Raw genomic sequence first — 18208 nt, forward strand, 5'->3', positions numbered from 1 at the left:
ATCGTTAATAGTTTTTGTCGTTAGGAAATAGAAAGTGAGTGCTGGTTGTTAAAATGCATTTAAACCAAGCAGACCACGCAACTAAGAAGTAGACTGTACCAAACCGATGGCGTACAGACTCCAGGAGTTCCCATAAGTATCTGACTATTTATTTAATAAACAATAAAGAAACGCGAGGAAGCCCACTTGTTTGGTTTCCATGGCTTGTTGCCGTCCATAAGCTTTCGAATGCAAAATCGATCCAGCTCTGGTGCAAGGCACGTCAGAATTGTATCCTAGATTAGTGTAAATGGGTTTTCTAGAATAATGATCAAGGTTCAATCAGATGACAATATGGGATTATAATATATATGGAGAACGCTTTCGACAGAAAATAGTACGTTTACAGTAGAGCTTGGAGGGGGAGGAGGAATTATAATCTCGCGATATTTCTTGTGGTATAGACCAGAGGCGGCGGTAGCAGTCGGGGAAGGGGGCAATTGCCCCCCTGTCGGCAGCCTCTTGCCCCCCCCCCCCGTCGGCTAGAAATTCAGTTTCGTCGGCAAAAGTGTTTACCATTTCATAATGGTTGTAGAGAGTTGAGCATTATCGAATACGATTGTTTAAAATTCACCTTAAAGTTAATATATTGTAAACAATCGAAATATTCAAGTAATGGTTAAAGTGTTTTGAATATATTTAGCAACATCATTTGGAGGTAGGTCAATAATCGATAGAATTCTACGTCAATAATATGCCATATTTTACAGACAATTTTTGATAGACCAAACTAAGAACTGAATGCAATGAATGTCGAAGACGTTAAGTTCGCAGATTTTCAGACATTAATTAAGCTTATAATTTGCACTACTTTTGGCAATATAACCGACAAGGCGGCATGTGTATAAAACATAAGACATGTCGCATTTTGTCAAGAAAATTTGATCGTTTGACTAAGAATTCAATGTGAAGGGATGTCGACGAGTCCAAATTCTGTCATTTTATTTAAATGTCATAATGTTCATTCAGCATATAATTTATACTATGTTTAGCAGAATAGTCAATCTGGCAAATAAACACGTCACTTTTATCCCGACTAATCTTTATCCTTCGGCTAAGATTTTGTCATTGATTATAAAAAAAAAATTGTTTTCATCGAGCACTTCTATTGTCTGCCAGTGGAATTATAAGAGAAATTGGAGCTTTTATATTATTCATGAATAGGACAATAGAGTTGTTTTCTATAATTCATAACTAAAATCCAAGTTCTAAAATTATTCATCTTATACATATAATTGTTAATTCCTCGGTAACGAATTGATAAATTTATTTTATTCGTTTCACTATGAGAATTGCCTGACTAAAATCTAGTTAATCTAATTAAAAAAACACACACGCATACACACACAATGTTTTCTTTTGACACTCTTGTGAGTATGCATACTAAGAAGAGTTATTTTGCTGTAACCCAATTATGTGAATTCGTTATAAATCAATGGAGTAAGTAAATTGTATAATTGTAAATTAAATCCATTCAACAATAAAATATCTGTTTTCTTTTGCAATCTAATTTATCAGGCTACAATTATTACTCTACAGAAATGATACCGACTGCAGTTGACGACAAAAAAAAATATTTTTGGTATGGTAACTTTTTAGCTACACTAAAAGAGTTTATCCAAGTATGCGCTAATTTTTTTAAATAAATTACTACCTAAATGCTTAAGACTCTGCATTCAATATTATGACTATGTAATCGGAGAACGTATAATTTATATATACTTTTCTTTCAATTACTATTATTGGCAAAAAGTATATAATTTCAGATGCTCCTAAATTTTTAATAGACTTTGAATAAAGATGCCTTAATAAAAAGATGATTAAAATAGTCATTCTTAGAATATTCATAAATAACACTTTAACCCCTTGATATACGAATTTACTTACTTCCTAAGTAAATGGCAGATCTTATTTGGGACAATTATCGTTACCTTAATCCCCAGAAAAATATAATTGCATTTGAGGTAATGATGCGTTTTCAAGTGATTTTAGCGTTTTATATTACTTAATACTTTCACTTAATTTCAGATTTAAAATTAAAAATTAAATAATTCCATACTCGAGTTAGACTCGTCATTATATATGAAGGGGTTAAAAAAGCCTATGTATGCAACTGAGGGGATAAAACTCACCTTTTGGTCGGAATATTAGCTTGTAATAACTTCGAATTAAGGAAGTACTCAATAGTACATAGAATAGTCAGAAAGTGCATAAATAAAAATGGAGATAGGTGAATTCATGTTCAAGATCTAATTTTTTTTCAAATAAAATGCATTGGTTTTTTTAAGCCTAAATATATATAGAAAAATAAATACAAGGGGGATCTAACGTTTAAACAGTCCATTTTTCATAAGAATATTTTTTATATCTTACATAAAATAGTAATTTTGTACATATATTTACAAAATATTTTAAAAAACAACATATTGTATCTTTTCTGCATTCTATATTGTTCGTGTCCGAACTATAGTAAAGGTTTGTTGAGTACGCGCACTTATTCTCCTCGGATTCGAAACACATCTTGATTCTTACTCGTTGTTGCAATTCTTACTTAACAAATATTTCAGGTAGGGGACTAAAAGAAAAATCGGTTTTTGAAGAAAACATCGAATATTTTTTATTTATTATTCTGAATTTCTAAAACAGTTACTTTTATAAAACTTTTTGTTTCAACGTTCATTTTATATAGCTTCTCATATAAAATAGTAAGAGTATGTATTTTTCCATTTATCACGATGCTTCAATCTGATACAATCTGTGTTTCTATCTATATACTACAATCTAGAATAGAATGACTATTTTTTTCTTAAATTAGATCGCAGAGAAATTAAATCTCAAGAGTCTCATAAAAAAAATAGTCATAAATATTGACAATATTTTGATGGTTAGTAAAAGAAACTGAGAACATGTTTTTTTTTACAAATAACTTTATAAAGTTTTAACAATGAAAAAAAAAGGATATGAATAAAAAGAATTAAATAATACTTTATTTTCTTTAATTAAATGTAAAATTAATTATTAAGAGTTATTTTGAAGTCAAATTAGAGATATTGTGCTTGCCCCCCTGTCGGATTTGTCTTGCCCCCTCGTCGGCAAATCTCTACCGCCACCTCTGATACGAGTACATTAGACCCTCAATAATTCGGGAGATATTAGAGCAAAAAACTACTTGATTTGTCGAATTTCACACCCGAACCTATGTTAACTGCACAAAATGTTACGAGCGTGACAAATTATGCTACTATTTCAGCTACATATAAAAAATATTTAAAATATAATTCAAATATTTTATATCATTTTTTTAAATTTTACTTAATAATTCAGCGTGATTTCAAATTAATTTACATTGTGCCAAAGCCACTGATTTCGAAACTGTCAAAGCAGTGACTTTTATTTTTAAAGATACAGGAAAAAAATATGTACATCAGAATGAATTTTTTTAAATTTTACTTAATTAATAATTAAGCGTGATTTCGAATATAACCCGAGACAATGCCTTAAATTTTTACAAATGGAGAATTTCTGCATAATTTTAAAATTCAAAATATGAGAATGCAACATTTTTCCAAACTTCCACGATTTTTTAAATTTTTAAAAAATGTTCCTAACATTTACTAAGAGGCGAGGCCTATGTAATCTTGTATTGACATTCTCAATTAATGAATGATCAAATATTTTTTACTAAATATTCTTACTTAATAATTAATAAGCAATCATTTTATTTTTAAAAAAGTAAGAAACATGATTCTGTGTAATTGATAGCCGTTTTAAATGCAATAAGTTAATTAGTTTTCTAACAAAATAACAAAGTTTACTTATTCTGTGCAAAGTTTGAAAATAAAATTGATGTTTATCTATTTTATTTATTCAACATTCACTAAATTTTACACAATTTTTTTTAAAAATCCCACTTTAAAATAAACCACTTTTTAAATGCTCTGAGAAAAGTGTACCAATTTAATCATTTTATTCTAAACACCGTTCAAAAGAAGAAAAATTATTATTTAAAAAAAAAAAAAAGGGAACATGCGACAAGTTTGGCACTAGCAGGCAATTAAATTGTTTATCTTACACATTTTTTTTTTAATTGTCACTTTAATAACCAATCAGAGACGTCATTTCGAAGAACAGAAAGGTTACCATAATAGTAGAAAATCTTGAAATTGGCGAACGTAGTGACTTTTTAAAAATATTGACGCCAGGCGTAAAATATTTGTTCTTGCTAATAATAGCCAATTTTGTTGTTTAAAAGGGCAAAGGTATTTTCAAAAGACAAGTTAAATGATTTAGATCAATAAAATTAAAATTCTAGCTTGCTTTTCAGCAAAATCGTATTAACTGATAAATGAAAATCCTGAAACTTCAGATTACAAGATTTTAAATATGTGCAGATATAATACCGACGTTTGACGATATTTCTGTGTTAAAAGGGGAACTTTGTCGATCGATTTTATTTCTGGAATGCGGTTAAAAGTATCCGAAAATCGAATTTGAGTTTTCGACGCGTTTTACTCAATAAACTAAAACAAAATTTTGACACAGAATTACACTTGTAGTTACAAATTAAAGTACCAAATTTGATATATTTAAATCACTGCGTTTTTTAATTATCGCTTTTACATGCGAAAAGTACAGAATAACATACGGTCAACCCCTTGTCGGAGTTTGCTCAAAATTTTATGTTTGTTCACAATAGATGTTAAATCTGAGTACCGAATTTAATCGTTCTATCTCTCTTCGTTTTGTACTTATCGTGCTTATTTATGTTCAAATTGCCGGAAAGACAAAATTTCTTGGAACAGAAATTTTATAGGGATCTACACATTTGATATAAATGCCATGCACCAAATTTCATTCGTCTAGCTCAGAGCAGTTTTGAGTTACCTTTGCCGCTGACAGGCATAATGCCAAAAATGATTTTCGAAATAAGGTCTAAAACGTACAGATTCGTCAAAATCCCGAGTTCCAATTTTTTGACAATTACAAAACTTTCTATCGATTTCGTATAAGAGAAAATAAATATCAAAGCAACATAAGTAGTATAAAAGTTTTGCAGCTTTTGCAAAATTTTGACGAAAATGTAGAATTGCTGGTTGAATCTCTAAGCTATATCATTTTCAACAATTTAACTCCTTTTTCAGCACTTGTATTCATCTCGTAGTTCTAGCATACAGATTATTTTCAGTACTGAGAATAATTAAAAATTCCCCGAGATCAACTATGAGAATCTCTCTGAAGATTTACTCCAGGAAGATTGGTAGCAAATCCTACAAGTATTTCTGTTTAAAGTGACATTTTACAAATATTAGATATATAAAGTCCAGAAAGCTCAATTTTTATAATTAACTTCTTCCGCGTATTGAAATCTCTTGCTTTATAATTGTCTCCCTTTATTTGCATTTAAAATTAATGTTATATTCTTTGATACGTGATCCGAAAGTTTTTGTGAAAATGGATTTAATATGTTAGCATAATTTAATGTTAATCAATAAATTAAATAAAATATTATTTATTTATTTACATACCTTTCTTCAGCTATATATTTTTCAAATATTTAGCATATTATAAATGTAAATTAATTTTTTTCTGCTTGTAAGATGACAGAGTTAAGTAATATATTAAATCCAGATGTTTTGAATAACATTTGCAATGTTAATTTTTTTTAGTAATATAAACATATGTATTAGGTAATTCTTCAATAAATATGTTTGAGTGCAAGTTTTAACAAAGCATAAAAAATTTACATATTTAAAAAAAATTAAGGGAAAAAGTTCATTTATTTTATTATCAAGACATCATTTCAAGTGATAACCCTAAACCATTTTTCGTTAATATCGCCACTGTATAAAGGCGCTGGTTATGAAAATTGTAAAACGGCGCCCTGAAAACATACAAATAGTTTTTCACGAATATTTAGCGTTAAAATATACTATTGAAAATATAGTCAATAAGAAAAAATTGAAAAGCAGTGAAAAAAACAGAAAAGATTCAATGCGTGAATCTTTATTTTTATTAATAGCAGCACCGAATGGCTAATATAAATCAAATATTTCATAAATAATCAAAATGTTTTTCCACTGTGCACCTGCTCATGTCTCGTGCTGCCATCTACAAAAACACTTCAGAACTTCGTGAAATTTCTCGTTAACTCTTGTTTCCGGAAGAACATTCTAGTGCTTTCTCCAAAGCTACACCGCGGCTATATAAGAGTGCGCGGACGTTTACGGATTCATGAGAATTGACAAAGTGAGTTTTTTGAGCGAGAAGTGTTCGTCTTTTTCACTTCGGATCTTTGTACCCCACAAACTGCTGTGAATTATTACTTTGTTACATTGGATTGAGTTTCGAATATTCAAGCGATAATTTTAGTTGATTGTCGATTCTACCAAGTGATCTGTGTTCCTTGAACAGTAATCTTACTTTTTGGAGAGGAACATTCAAGTGATATCGTTTATAAAATGTCTCTGGCAACTCTTCTTGATGATTATCTCCCGCTTTTGCCTACTTTAGAGCATCGCAGGCGCCGAAATCGTCCATTGATGCTGAATCTTCTGGATTTATTGGAAAATGAAATGGATCAGAGAGTGGGCCATGTCGTCCGCCGTTTACCAGCTGCTTTATTGGATTGGGACGACGATTACGAACTCGTGAACGGAAGAAAACGAAAACGCAAACCCAACGCTGTGGCTGTTTATGAACCGAAAACAAAATGTCAAGTGATAACCAAAGACAACAAGTTCCAAGTCCAAATGGATACGTCCAACTATCAACCTGATGAAATAACGGTGAAAGTAGTCAATGACAAACTCACCATTTCTGCTAAACATGAAACTAAAGCCGATGATGTATATGAATATCACGAAATGACTCGGTCCTTCAGTTTACCGGAAGGAGTAGATCCTGATGCTGTAGTATCTCGTCTAAACACAAATGGCCAATTGACCATAGAAGCCCCAATGAAACCATCCAAGGATACCACTAGTAGAGTAGTTCCTGTTGAAATGACAAAAGATAAATCGGATGACAAGGTAGAAGGTAAAGACAAGCAAACGCAGAAGAATGACAAATAATATTATTTTGAAGACTGTTGCAAGGACATTCCATATGTGAAATGTATGTGTTCATCATGGTGATCTGTCATTTGAGTTTCATTCATTTGTAAGTATTTCATAAATTAATGGTACAATAAAAAAAAAAATGGAAATTAATCATTATGTGTTTATTTTACTGAAACATTCTTTACACTATTGGTTTTTTTTTTATGTTCAGTTCTTAAGTGTGAAATCAAGTCAATTTTTTTTAAGAAAGCTATTTATTAAAAATTTTATATAAATCTTAAAAATTATATTTATTATGTATCTAAAAAATAGTACATATGAAAACTTTGATATTAAACAATATGAAATGTGGATAATATTATTAAATTCTGTAAAATATGTAGACCTTTTTAGAATATTAACTTCTATAGTTTCTTAAATAGTTGAAAGTTTTTACTTAAGGTAATAACTATTATAGTATAATTAATAATAAAAGTTAAATATAAAATATTATTGATGTTACAATACTTTAATTGAAGTTTTTCAAGTGTTTCAAAATATTTCAAAGAATTTGAATTATTTTAAGAGCACTGAGAAATTCTTTATCTGTTAGTACAAAAGAGATTATTTTAAAACCTTCGAGATAACTTCTGTTTTAAAATATTTTGCGATTAATTAAAAAGAAAAATGTTTATTCTGAAAGGGAAAAGCTGAGCACTTATCTTTTTAATATTAAAAGAAATTATGATTAATGCTTTCTTTTTAAAGAGTGCTATTGATTATATATATATAATGAATACTACCTAAATTTATATGTTAATAATTATTTAAATAAAGAAGATAAGTCGAGTTTATCATAAATACTTTTAAGTAGTATTATAAATGTTTAAAGTATTAGATTGTTTAAAAATGAGATTATATCTCCATTTTACTGTAATTACATTTTAATATATATAATAAAAATTGAACTATATGTAGTAACTATAACTAGTAAGTATTCAGGAGAAAATAGTTTTTGTTATATGCATCATACTGTTTATATTTGGGCTATTTAATTGAATCATTAAGCTGATTTGTTTTTGAATTAGCTAATTATATTTTAACCCTTTGCACGTGGAAAAATAATTTGATGCATGTTTATTCACTTAATACAGAACTTGTTCATTGCTCCGAAAAATCAATATATGTAATTGTTTTAATTCATATTTTCCACGTCTTGCCAGTTGTAAGTAAATTAAAAAATAAACAAATAAAGCATCAAAATGATGCACTGTCTTAAATAGTAAGTGAGAGTCACCATTCAAATACAAAAGGTTAAGATCTTCTAGAATCAAGTATAAAACATTGAACAGGAAGAAATGTATTTAACTTTAAAGTTATATGTATAAATAACAATTTATTAACATAAATTGTTTCAATAAGGAATTTCATAGTCTTTATGTATCTAGAATATTATATATATTACTTTAAAAACTAGAGGTACATTACAAAGAGCTTCAGATAGTTAAACGTGGATCTAGTTAGGATAAAATAATAATGTGAGTATTTGGCTATTTAACCATAGACATTATGATCTCATACATAAAGGAAATTAATATTTAAAGGTATTCATTAAAGATATGTAGACATTAATTCAACAATAATTATGTCTTTCATGATTTGAGAAAAGGTTATATGTATATGAAAATTACCTTATTTTTTAAAAAAAACCTGAAGAAAATTACAGAATATTTTAAATATAGATTAAGCTTTTACATGCAATTTTGAATGGAATTTACATTCATTGTATTGAATACTATTCATAATATAGGACTTTAAGATTTTTACTAATTAATAAATAACATGAAAATGTTAAAACAACTTCCGAGAAAATGTAATTAAATTTATGTTTTTAATTTTTTACTTAAGACCGCAGGAAAAAAAATCTTGCATTATATTGCTTACTGAATAGTTAAACACATCTGATCTCGAACCATTACTCTGAATTTTATTTAATTCTCTATAAATAAATGGTGAAATAAAATTATATACAATAATTCATACTGTTTTTATTTATATACAGTGGGTAAAAAAATTTTCCATATGGAAGACTAAAATAAAAATAAACAAGCATAATTTCTATTCTTTGCTTTTCATCTTTATAAATTTCCTATATATGTTTAATATGAATCTTTAAAAGGGATTTTCATAACTAATTTCTTTTTTTTACTAAACGTAGCTAGTCTTTTTGCAATTTTTGAGATAAATGACAAATCATGCAAAAAGTTTCCGTACGCAATATGCAAATGCTTTCTGATGTGTTTTACAACTGACCCATAGTAAATATTCGGACTTTCATGGTATGTCAGAGTGAAGAACATGACATAGCAATCGTTGATTAATTTCAATTTGTATCTGATGATCTTAAAATGAAAGTTCTGAAAGCCATTGGAGAGTTAGTGATTCGGTTGTGAAAAAATGTAAAGAATTAGTGAATCTATGTAAAGAATTAGTGAAATTGCTAGCAAACCAAAGTCTACAGTGCAGTATATTATTGAAAGATACCGTGAGCTGCAAACATTTGAAGATAGAGACTGATCCAGAAAACCCCCGAAGTTAAATCGCATAAATGAAATATCATGTGTAAGGTGCAAGATAATCCTATGGATTAGTGCACCTCAACTTTCAACTGATTTAATGGTTGATTACAACATTAAATTCGCATCGCTAATGGTGAGAAATATCATTAAAAAAAAGGTTATAATGAATGTGCGGCCCGTAAGAAGTTTGTTAAGTCTCTGCAACAGTTAAAAGCATCTCGAGTTTGTAAAGAAGTATATAAGCAAGCCTCTATCTTTTTTAGGAATCTGTCCTTTGTAGTGGTGAATCAAAATTTAATATCTGTGGATCAGATGATCGAGTTATAGTCTGGAAAAAAACCAAAGCAGCCTATGTTAATTAAGAATTTATGTGAAACTGTGAAGTACGGTAATGGCAGAAGCATGGTATGGAGGTATATGAGTGCTGCTGGTATCGGAAATTTATGTTTCATAGAAGGAAATATGGAAAGGTACATGTATCTTGACTTTCTAAAACAAAATGTTTAAACGAATGCAGAAAAATTGTCTCTTGGGACTGACTTTACTTTCCATCAGGACAATGATCCTAAGCACACCTCAAAGATTTCTCAAGAGTAATGTCTTTATCATGTTAAACAACAGTTTCATAGCCCTCCCCATTCTCCCTATTTAATCCCTATAGAACATTTATGGGGAAAATTCAGTGTTGAACTAAATATATATATATGACACAAAGAACAAGGTTAAACTCAAAAGGGTCCCATTTAAGACATTTGGAGCAATATTTCTCCAGAAAGAACAAAAAACTTGTTGGGATTATACCACAATGTTTGAGAGAAGTGATAAAGGCCAAAGGAAGGCCTACCGATCATTAAATGCAAGTTAATCAGCATGAAAAAGATCTTTCATGTACTTTGTATATACAGTACAAACTTTTTTGTTCCTTATTTGATGCATTTTTTTATTCTTTCAACTTACATATTTAATTTTCTCCATAGTTTCTCTTTATAATATTCATAAATCATAAATGAAATTGTGTCAAATCAAATTTTCATTTTCATAATAAAATATTTTATGTAAAAAATTAACATTTCATTAGCAGTCATAGCTGCGTACGGAAACTTGTTTTACCCACTGTATTTAATCTTGAGTATTTATCAATTTATAGTTGCCTTAGGTATCACTTTTTCAATGCCTCTTACCTTTGTGAACATATTATCTACCTATTCCTTGTAATATACATAATGCAATTTCAAAAAACTTTTACAATTCCATTTGAAATAGTTTACTTGTTATGTTTTAAATTTTTCAATGTTAGTAAACATGAATATAGGTTGTTTTTTTCCCCCACTGAAAAAATACCAAGACAAAACTTATTTTATGGTTTATATTTTAAAAGTGAAAAATAAAAGAATTACTTTTTTTAAAAAAAAAATTTCATTTTACTTATTTTATCTCTGTAAATGCAAAATTTAATAATTCATATTTCACTAACTTCCTCATACGCTAGGACTGAAATTTTGTTTTGTGTATTCTTGAAGATTATATATATATATACTATTTTAATCTTTATTATCTAATCTTTATTATCAGTGAATCAATATGATTAAATTTTGATAATATACCAGCTGTGGACTTGGGAAAGAAATTGTAAAATAATAATAATAATAATTGAAATAGTAAATTTTCGAAACTCCTAAATAATTATAATTATAAATAAAAAAACTAAGTCAAAAATAATTAAACAACTCTTTTTAATACACTAACAAATAAATATTTATAATTCTTGTGTGTTAAATGGCGTCTATATCTGAAATAGAATAAAGATATTCAGCAAAACACAAGGTACTTTAATTTTTAAAAAATGTGATTGTACTTTACATAAAAATAACAGAAACTGTCATGTTTAATACATTTATTAAAATGACAAAAAAAAATGAAGCATGAACATAATTCAGTATTATCAAAAAATTTACCAACCATTCAAAGATTAAAAAAAAAGAAGAAAGAAATATTTTGCTTAATACAGCTAACAATACTTGAAACATAAACCAGAGCATAGAACATTGTTGCAAGGAATTATTTGCATCTCAAATGCATGCAAACACATTTTAATTTAACAGAATATTACATCAAGAGTTACCAAAAACAAGGTAATGGGGAAGTCATATTCAAAGGAAAGAGTTCAATTACATGTTTGATATTCCATATCCAATAATACATTGAATACACACACAGATCTCAAGATGCAGACCTGATTTTTATTTTCTGCATAATACAAAGTATTGCACATAATATCACAAAATTTGGGATGTTAACAGTTAATAAAAATTACAGGATCAATCTGCACATAGTTTAAGAACTTTTGTGCCAGACACCATTGTAAACATTTAAGTCATTTAAAATACAGATTCACATATAACAAAAGTGTGCGTCAAATCACTTCAAAAGTAAACTAGAACACTAATCCAGTGAATAAAAACACTGAAAAACTACAATTAATAGAAAGGTAGAGTGTTTGCTTTTGTAACATTAAGGAACAAATTCAAAATCATTTAATACATAGATTTTGGCACACTTGTGTCAAGAGAAACGAAAATTATTGTTAATAATTAAATGAATTTCACATTTCTTCCCCTTATCTATATTTTTATTCAAATTACTGAATATATTCTCCACATATAGATTTGCAATATCAAATTGATATTAATGATTTAAGAAATTAATCTAGTCTTATAAATTAATTTTAAAATAATAAAAGTATTTTGATTTTTAAAGGAATGATCCTAAAATAATAAACATAATTATAATTCACAGTTATTTACAAGAAAGCGTAAACAAGTTTCTTGCATTGCATATAAAATTATTGAAAAGACATGGATTCTTTTAAAAGATTTCAAAGACAACTCATATGAAAAAAAAATACATATTTTAATAATTTTACACACTTATAAATTAACAGTCTTATAAGTCTTTCCAATGCATTTTGCCTTGCCTATTTGAAAGCAGCCAATTATCTTTAGCTCAGAGAAACAATTTTTTATGTGGATAAATTATACTATATGAATCCAAAAAAAATATTTTACTAATGTATTTAACTTTAAGAAATTGCGCAAATTAACATGAACATGTATTACATTAAAAATAAATAACTGAACATATAAGAATTGTAGTAACTGGTTTTGCCACCTGAAGACTTGAATTTTAATTGGAAAAACAGTTTACAAAAATTATTGAAATAAAATAATATAAATCTACCATTACATAAATTTCAATCTGCCATTAAATAAATTGGCACATGTCACTGACAAATATTACAATCTGTTGTCAAAATTATATGAATTTAATATTTATGAAAAGATATAGCTCATAATCTTATCTCCACAAAAAATACATTATCTAAGTGTATCAATATGTATCTCTGAATCTTTTTTTTTTACTGTGTCATCAAAATATTATTGAAACACAAAGATATTCTAAAAAGAACATATGTTCAATTTAGATATCACTTAACAAAAGTTTAAATTAATCAACTTTAAGTTAATTGTTATCATTTCATCAAACTCTTGACTGTAGAAATTCTAAAAGAATATTTAAGCACTTTATTTCAGCCAAATCTGTATTTCTCTCTATTATCTATGCAAAATATAATAAATTTACTATTGGCCTTTACCCAATAGTAAATTCACAATTATCAGAAAAAATATGTGAAATATAACAAATTATAGAAAAGATTTATTAAATGTATTCAACAGATAACGTTACTGAATTTCATATCATTATATAAAACTAAAATCTGACATAAAATACATTAAAATTAAAACCGAGTGGAATTTTTTTGAAAAAATTTGCAGGCATTAAAATAGAGAGACATTAAGTTTTTGAATAATGAATTCAAAATATGCAATGGGAGAAAAGTTTTTCTTAAAATATGGTCTTTACAATGAAATTCAATGGCCCACCTCATCTAGGGTCAGAACAATGGTAGAATGAATTACAAAAAGACCATAGAAACACATCTGTTTAAAATTAAGTACCATCTGTGCGTTACAATAGACTTCAAAACCTCAAATCAACAACATACATAACACTTCCCATTACATCACAATTATCCAAATGCAATCAATGGGACAACATTTTATGTGTTTTTAACAGATGTATATCCTTTAAGTGTGATTCACGAAGAATGAAGTTGCTTTGAGCTGTTTAGTCATGAATTGCTAAAAAATTTAATAATGGCCTTTACTTATAACATGCGAGTTGAAGTCATACTTGTCTTTACAGGTTTTACCACATAAATTACATTTCCAAGGGCTTGCTTCCGAATGCAAACTGCGATGCAGAAGATACAATGTCTGATCAGGAAATATGATTCCACAGTAAACACATGTCAAAGTACAACTTTCAATATCACGGATAACAATCGTATTCTTGCGGTTATAATAATTGGACTCCACTTGAGTTTCTGATGTACTATCATTACGATGAGTAGATACATGGCTTGCTCGTGTGTAATGCGCTTCAGTTGGCCCCAACTGATTTGTTGATGTCGCACGACTATAAAACACTTTGCGTTCTTCATCTGAATGCTCATTCTGTGCATTTCTGTCAGCATCACTGTCAGAATAACGTGCTCTCCTTTCTGCATTTCGACGATGCAAAAGGCAAGTGTGCCTTGAATATTCTTTGCAGCGCTGGCTGCCACCATCTTCATAGGGTCGATATCTACATGTATGAGCAGTCTTCAAATTTGTATGTGGCACAGCCTGAGATTCAACACAATGCTTGATAGAAGGAGAGTAACGGCTCTCAGAGGCACCATCATCTGTTGATGAATGTTTGTGTATCTTCCTCCTACAAGGAACATCTGAAGTACCAGCCTCATTAGATGTGACACATGTAGTTTCAACAACATCTGTAGTAGTTAAATCCATTGTGCTTGTGGGCTGGACATTACTGTTTTGACTGTCATCTATCGAAAGCTCTGGGGGTTCAGGCTTAATATGCACCCACTCACGAGACATAATGGTGGCATTAGAAATTTCTGGCCGGGAGCAAGACCTATCTTGGCATGAAGGTGGACTGACTATAGTAGTTGAAGCAGCCAAAGAACTCACACAAGTATGTCTGTTATCCTCCTCTTGCAGAGGAGCTACTATATTTTGATCGCTACTTTGAGGAATAGAAAGCCTCGTCATCTCATACGGTGTAGCCAGACTAATAACCTTTGATCTCCGACTTAAATCAGATGGACCTGCTGCACATGTATTAGCATCTCCAGCTGAAGCAGTAAAAGTTGGGTAATGAGCTGCCATGAAAGAAAAATTCTGAGAAACAGTAGCTAAATCAATGGCACCACTCTCTGTAGGATGAACATGAACTCGTCGAATAAGATCATGTGGTCTATCATTGCCATTTATCTCCATATTCCGTTTTAAGTGAAATGTAGAATAATGAAGTTTAACAGCATTTGGCGAAGATGCTTTAAAATCACATAAGTGGCATGTTTTATCAAAGACAGCTGGATGTTCAGATGATATATGTGATCTCAATTGACCTCGAAAATTGAACGTACCATTACAGAAATTGCACTGAAGTGGTTTAGGCTTTGAATGTCCAACCAAATGTTCCATAAACTGTTCCTTACGAAGGAATCGCTTAGAACAGAATTGGCATTCAAATGTACGAATACCTTGGTGCATATGAAGATGATGACGTCTCATATTAGCATAAGATGGAAACCTTAAATTGCAAATATCACAATGAACAGCACCACCATCTACATGGGTATCTTCGTGCTTAAGATAAACCTCAGCATCTACTGAAGTAAAATTACAACCAGGGTATTTGCAACTAAAAGTAGATTCATTATCTAAAGCTACAACTCCAGATGAAAGATGTCCATGATTTTGTATCAATATTTCAGAATCATCAATATCACCATTAGCCTCATTTCTATTTAACGATCGTTCATCATTTTCAGAATTTTCATCAGAAGAATTTGCATTTCTGCCATCTAAATGTGATTCCTGCAATGTTGGAGAAGGAGCATTTTCACTCTCAGAAGATCGTCTTTGAGGAGATGTAGAGTGTGTTCCAGGGTCTGAATCATTCCCAGTCTGGTCTGGCAAATTCGAATCTAAAGAAGGAAGTTCTTTGGGAGGTAATGAGTCATCCATTACTGAAACAAAGAAAACAAACAAAACTTAAGGAAACTTAAACAAGAATTAAGGGAAAAAAACCTTGAAATAAGCTAAACAGACTCACTAAGCCTTAAAATATTATAATTTTGATACACCAAGATTTTTAAGATTTTCTAAAATAAATAAATTTAAATATTAAAGAGAGCAAGACTTCTTAAGAATATTTTCATATTTGTGTAATAAAAATAGCAACCTCCGACAAAATAAATAACATTCAAACAAAATTTGTGCCAAATATTAATAAAAAGAAAATATTAAACATTTTATGACAGAAAAATTTTTGAGATACTAAAAATCAAAATTTATTTTGAACATATAAGTTAATAAAAAACTAAGAATATTTTGTACATATTTTTATATAAAATTCATCAATTTCTTCTTGCAACACAAGTATACTAACTACTGAAACACTTATAAGACACTAAAAATATTTCAGAATATTTTCAGGTAATTTTTATTGATATTCTCATTAATTATAACAAAAATAAAAAATAAAGATAGTTCCATTTATGGATATATAACACACTGCATAATTAAAGGTATATACAGAATTGATAGGTTTATATTTAAAAAAAAAAAAAACATTACATATTAAATGGAACAGCAACAATTCTTAATGTAAAATATAAGCAACAGAAAAAATTTAAAAATCAAAATTTATTTTCAAACACTAAACAAAAGCAATCAGTTGTATTTAAAAATAACAACAAAATGAATATTGCAGTAAATGTTTAGTAAAAAAAATTTAGAGTAAGTAACTTGAGTTGCAATATTTATTCGTTAGCACATTTATAATCCTCACTGATAAAATAAAACCTAAATAAGAATCTAATGAATCATATTCATTGCAATAATAGCATTACAGTATGTGCAGCAATAAAAGTTTACTGGAATCCAAAAATAAGAATTATTCCTTCCTCTGTAATAAATTTGTCATAACTAGAATTAATTTCAATAAAACAGCGTATTTATAAGACTAAATCAAAGGCAGTAAAATAATTTCTTAAAAAGTTTATTATGGAAAAGAAGGTACAATTTATTAAATCATTGGTACATATGAAACATTCATAAGCACTTTTCCAAAATAAGATAGTTGAATAACATTGTTAAATAGCCATATTTTAATGCAAACCAATAATATTTGTAATATTAAAAGAAATTTCCATTCCAAGAGATATTTAGCTCTCATTAAAAAACATTTTTTTTTTTTAAATTTTTGAATGCTACATCTGTAACAATGTTTCTCCTGATGCTCAAAATATCTAAATGCATCATTTGTTTCACTACTTTTACTTTTTCACTAAATACAAATTTTCTTAGGTAAAAATAAAAATATATGTATAAATATAAAATATAATATAAATATAAAAATACACAACTTATTTTCTGAACAATTTTTTTATATACATTTTTAATTCACAACGTTTCTTAAATATCTGAACCGGATAAGTGCCATATTACACACTTTCGACTGTCAGAGTATGACAAGTGGAGATACTTTTAATGACACATGAATTTGAAGACATGAAACTAGACATGAATTCTACTTTGCAATGTTGGTTAAGAGTTTACCACTCATAAATCGGATTCACATTTTTATTCAGGATCAGATTAAACATTCACTATAACTGATCCAAATGAAACGAAACTCATCATTCTAAAAAAATTATTTAAAACACATATATCGCCAGTCATAAATAAAATGATATGCGCACAGGAAATTACCATTGATCATCTTAATGATTTCCAATTATGAATGAAAATGAATGATAATTTCTAATGACTGAATTTATCTAATACTAGTTTCTTTAAGGCGAAATGAAATAAGTAATAGATCAACGTACTGTCAAGTCAACAAATCTGAATTACTTTTGTTTACTTCGAAACAGTTACTGCAATTAGAATTGTACAATTTTGACGGAAGAATAAGCAGAAAAATAATACTTAAGTGAAATACTTAAGTCATTAATCTTAAGGAACATAATTATTAAGAAGCCATTTTCACTGACAAAATCAATTCCCCCAGGGGGCGCTATTTAGGGAATATAGAAAGACAATCGATAATTATAAAAAAAGGAGGAAAAGAAAAGGCATGATGGTTATCTTCTTCATCTGTTTAATTTAAAATAAAAATTATGTATAAAATATGAAAGTCATATATTTAATTCTTCTTTATATTTTATTCATAAAATATTAAAAAAACGCAAATGATTAAAGTTATATGGTAATTGTAATGTTTTTTAAGAATTTCATTTCATAAAAAAAATGAATGTAAAAAAATAAAATTTGTTATCTGAAATTACACTAACCAGTGAATCAAACACAAATTTGAATTTTAATTCTGAATTTAACTTATAATAATTTATCCAAC

General features: G+C 28.5%; 2 protein-coding genes across 3 annotated transcripts; one reads left to right on the forward strand and one right to left on the reverse strand.

Moving 5' to 3' along the window:
- The first annotated feature begins 6497 nt into the window (after nt 1-6497).
- LOC129971270 (heat shock protein beta-6-like) lies at nt 6498-7109 on the forward strand. The gene has a single exon (XM_056084885.1). It carries the CDS (start codon nt 6498-6500, stop codon nt 7107-7109), a length of 612 nt encoding a protein of 203 aa, XP_055940860.1.
- Nucleotides 7110-11515: 4406 nt separating this feature from the next.
- On the reverse strand, nt 11516-17902 carry LOC129972501 (zinc finger protein 184-like). Of its 2 annotated transcripts, none has more exons than XM_056086656.1 (2): nt 17707-17902; nt 11516-15815 (listed from the first exon to the last, which is right to left on the reverse strand). In XM_056086656.1, exon 2 carries the CDS (start codon nt 15811-15813, stop codon nt 13864-13866), a length of 1950 nt encoding a protein of 649 aa, XP_055942631.1. In that variant the 5' UTR covers nt 15814-15815; nt 17707-17902; the 3' UTR covers nt 11516-13863. The 2 variants fall into 2 exon arrangements, with proteins under 2 accessions (XP_055942631.1, XP_055942629.1); XM_056086654.1 differs by having other exon boundaries at nt 17682-17902.
- Nucleotides 17903-18208: the final 306 nt, after the last annotated feature.

The sequence above is a fragment of the Argiope bruennichi genome, chromosome 6 (genome assembly GCF_947563725.1).
Source record: "Argiope bruennichi chromosome 6, qqArgBrue1.1, whole genome shotgun sequence".
Lineage (NCBI taxonomy): Eukaryota > Metazoa > Arthropoda > Arachnida > Araneae > Araneidae > Argiope > Argiope bruennichi.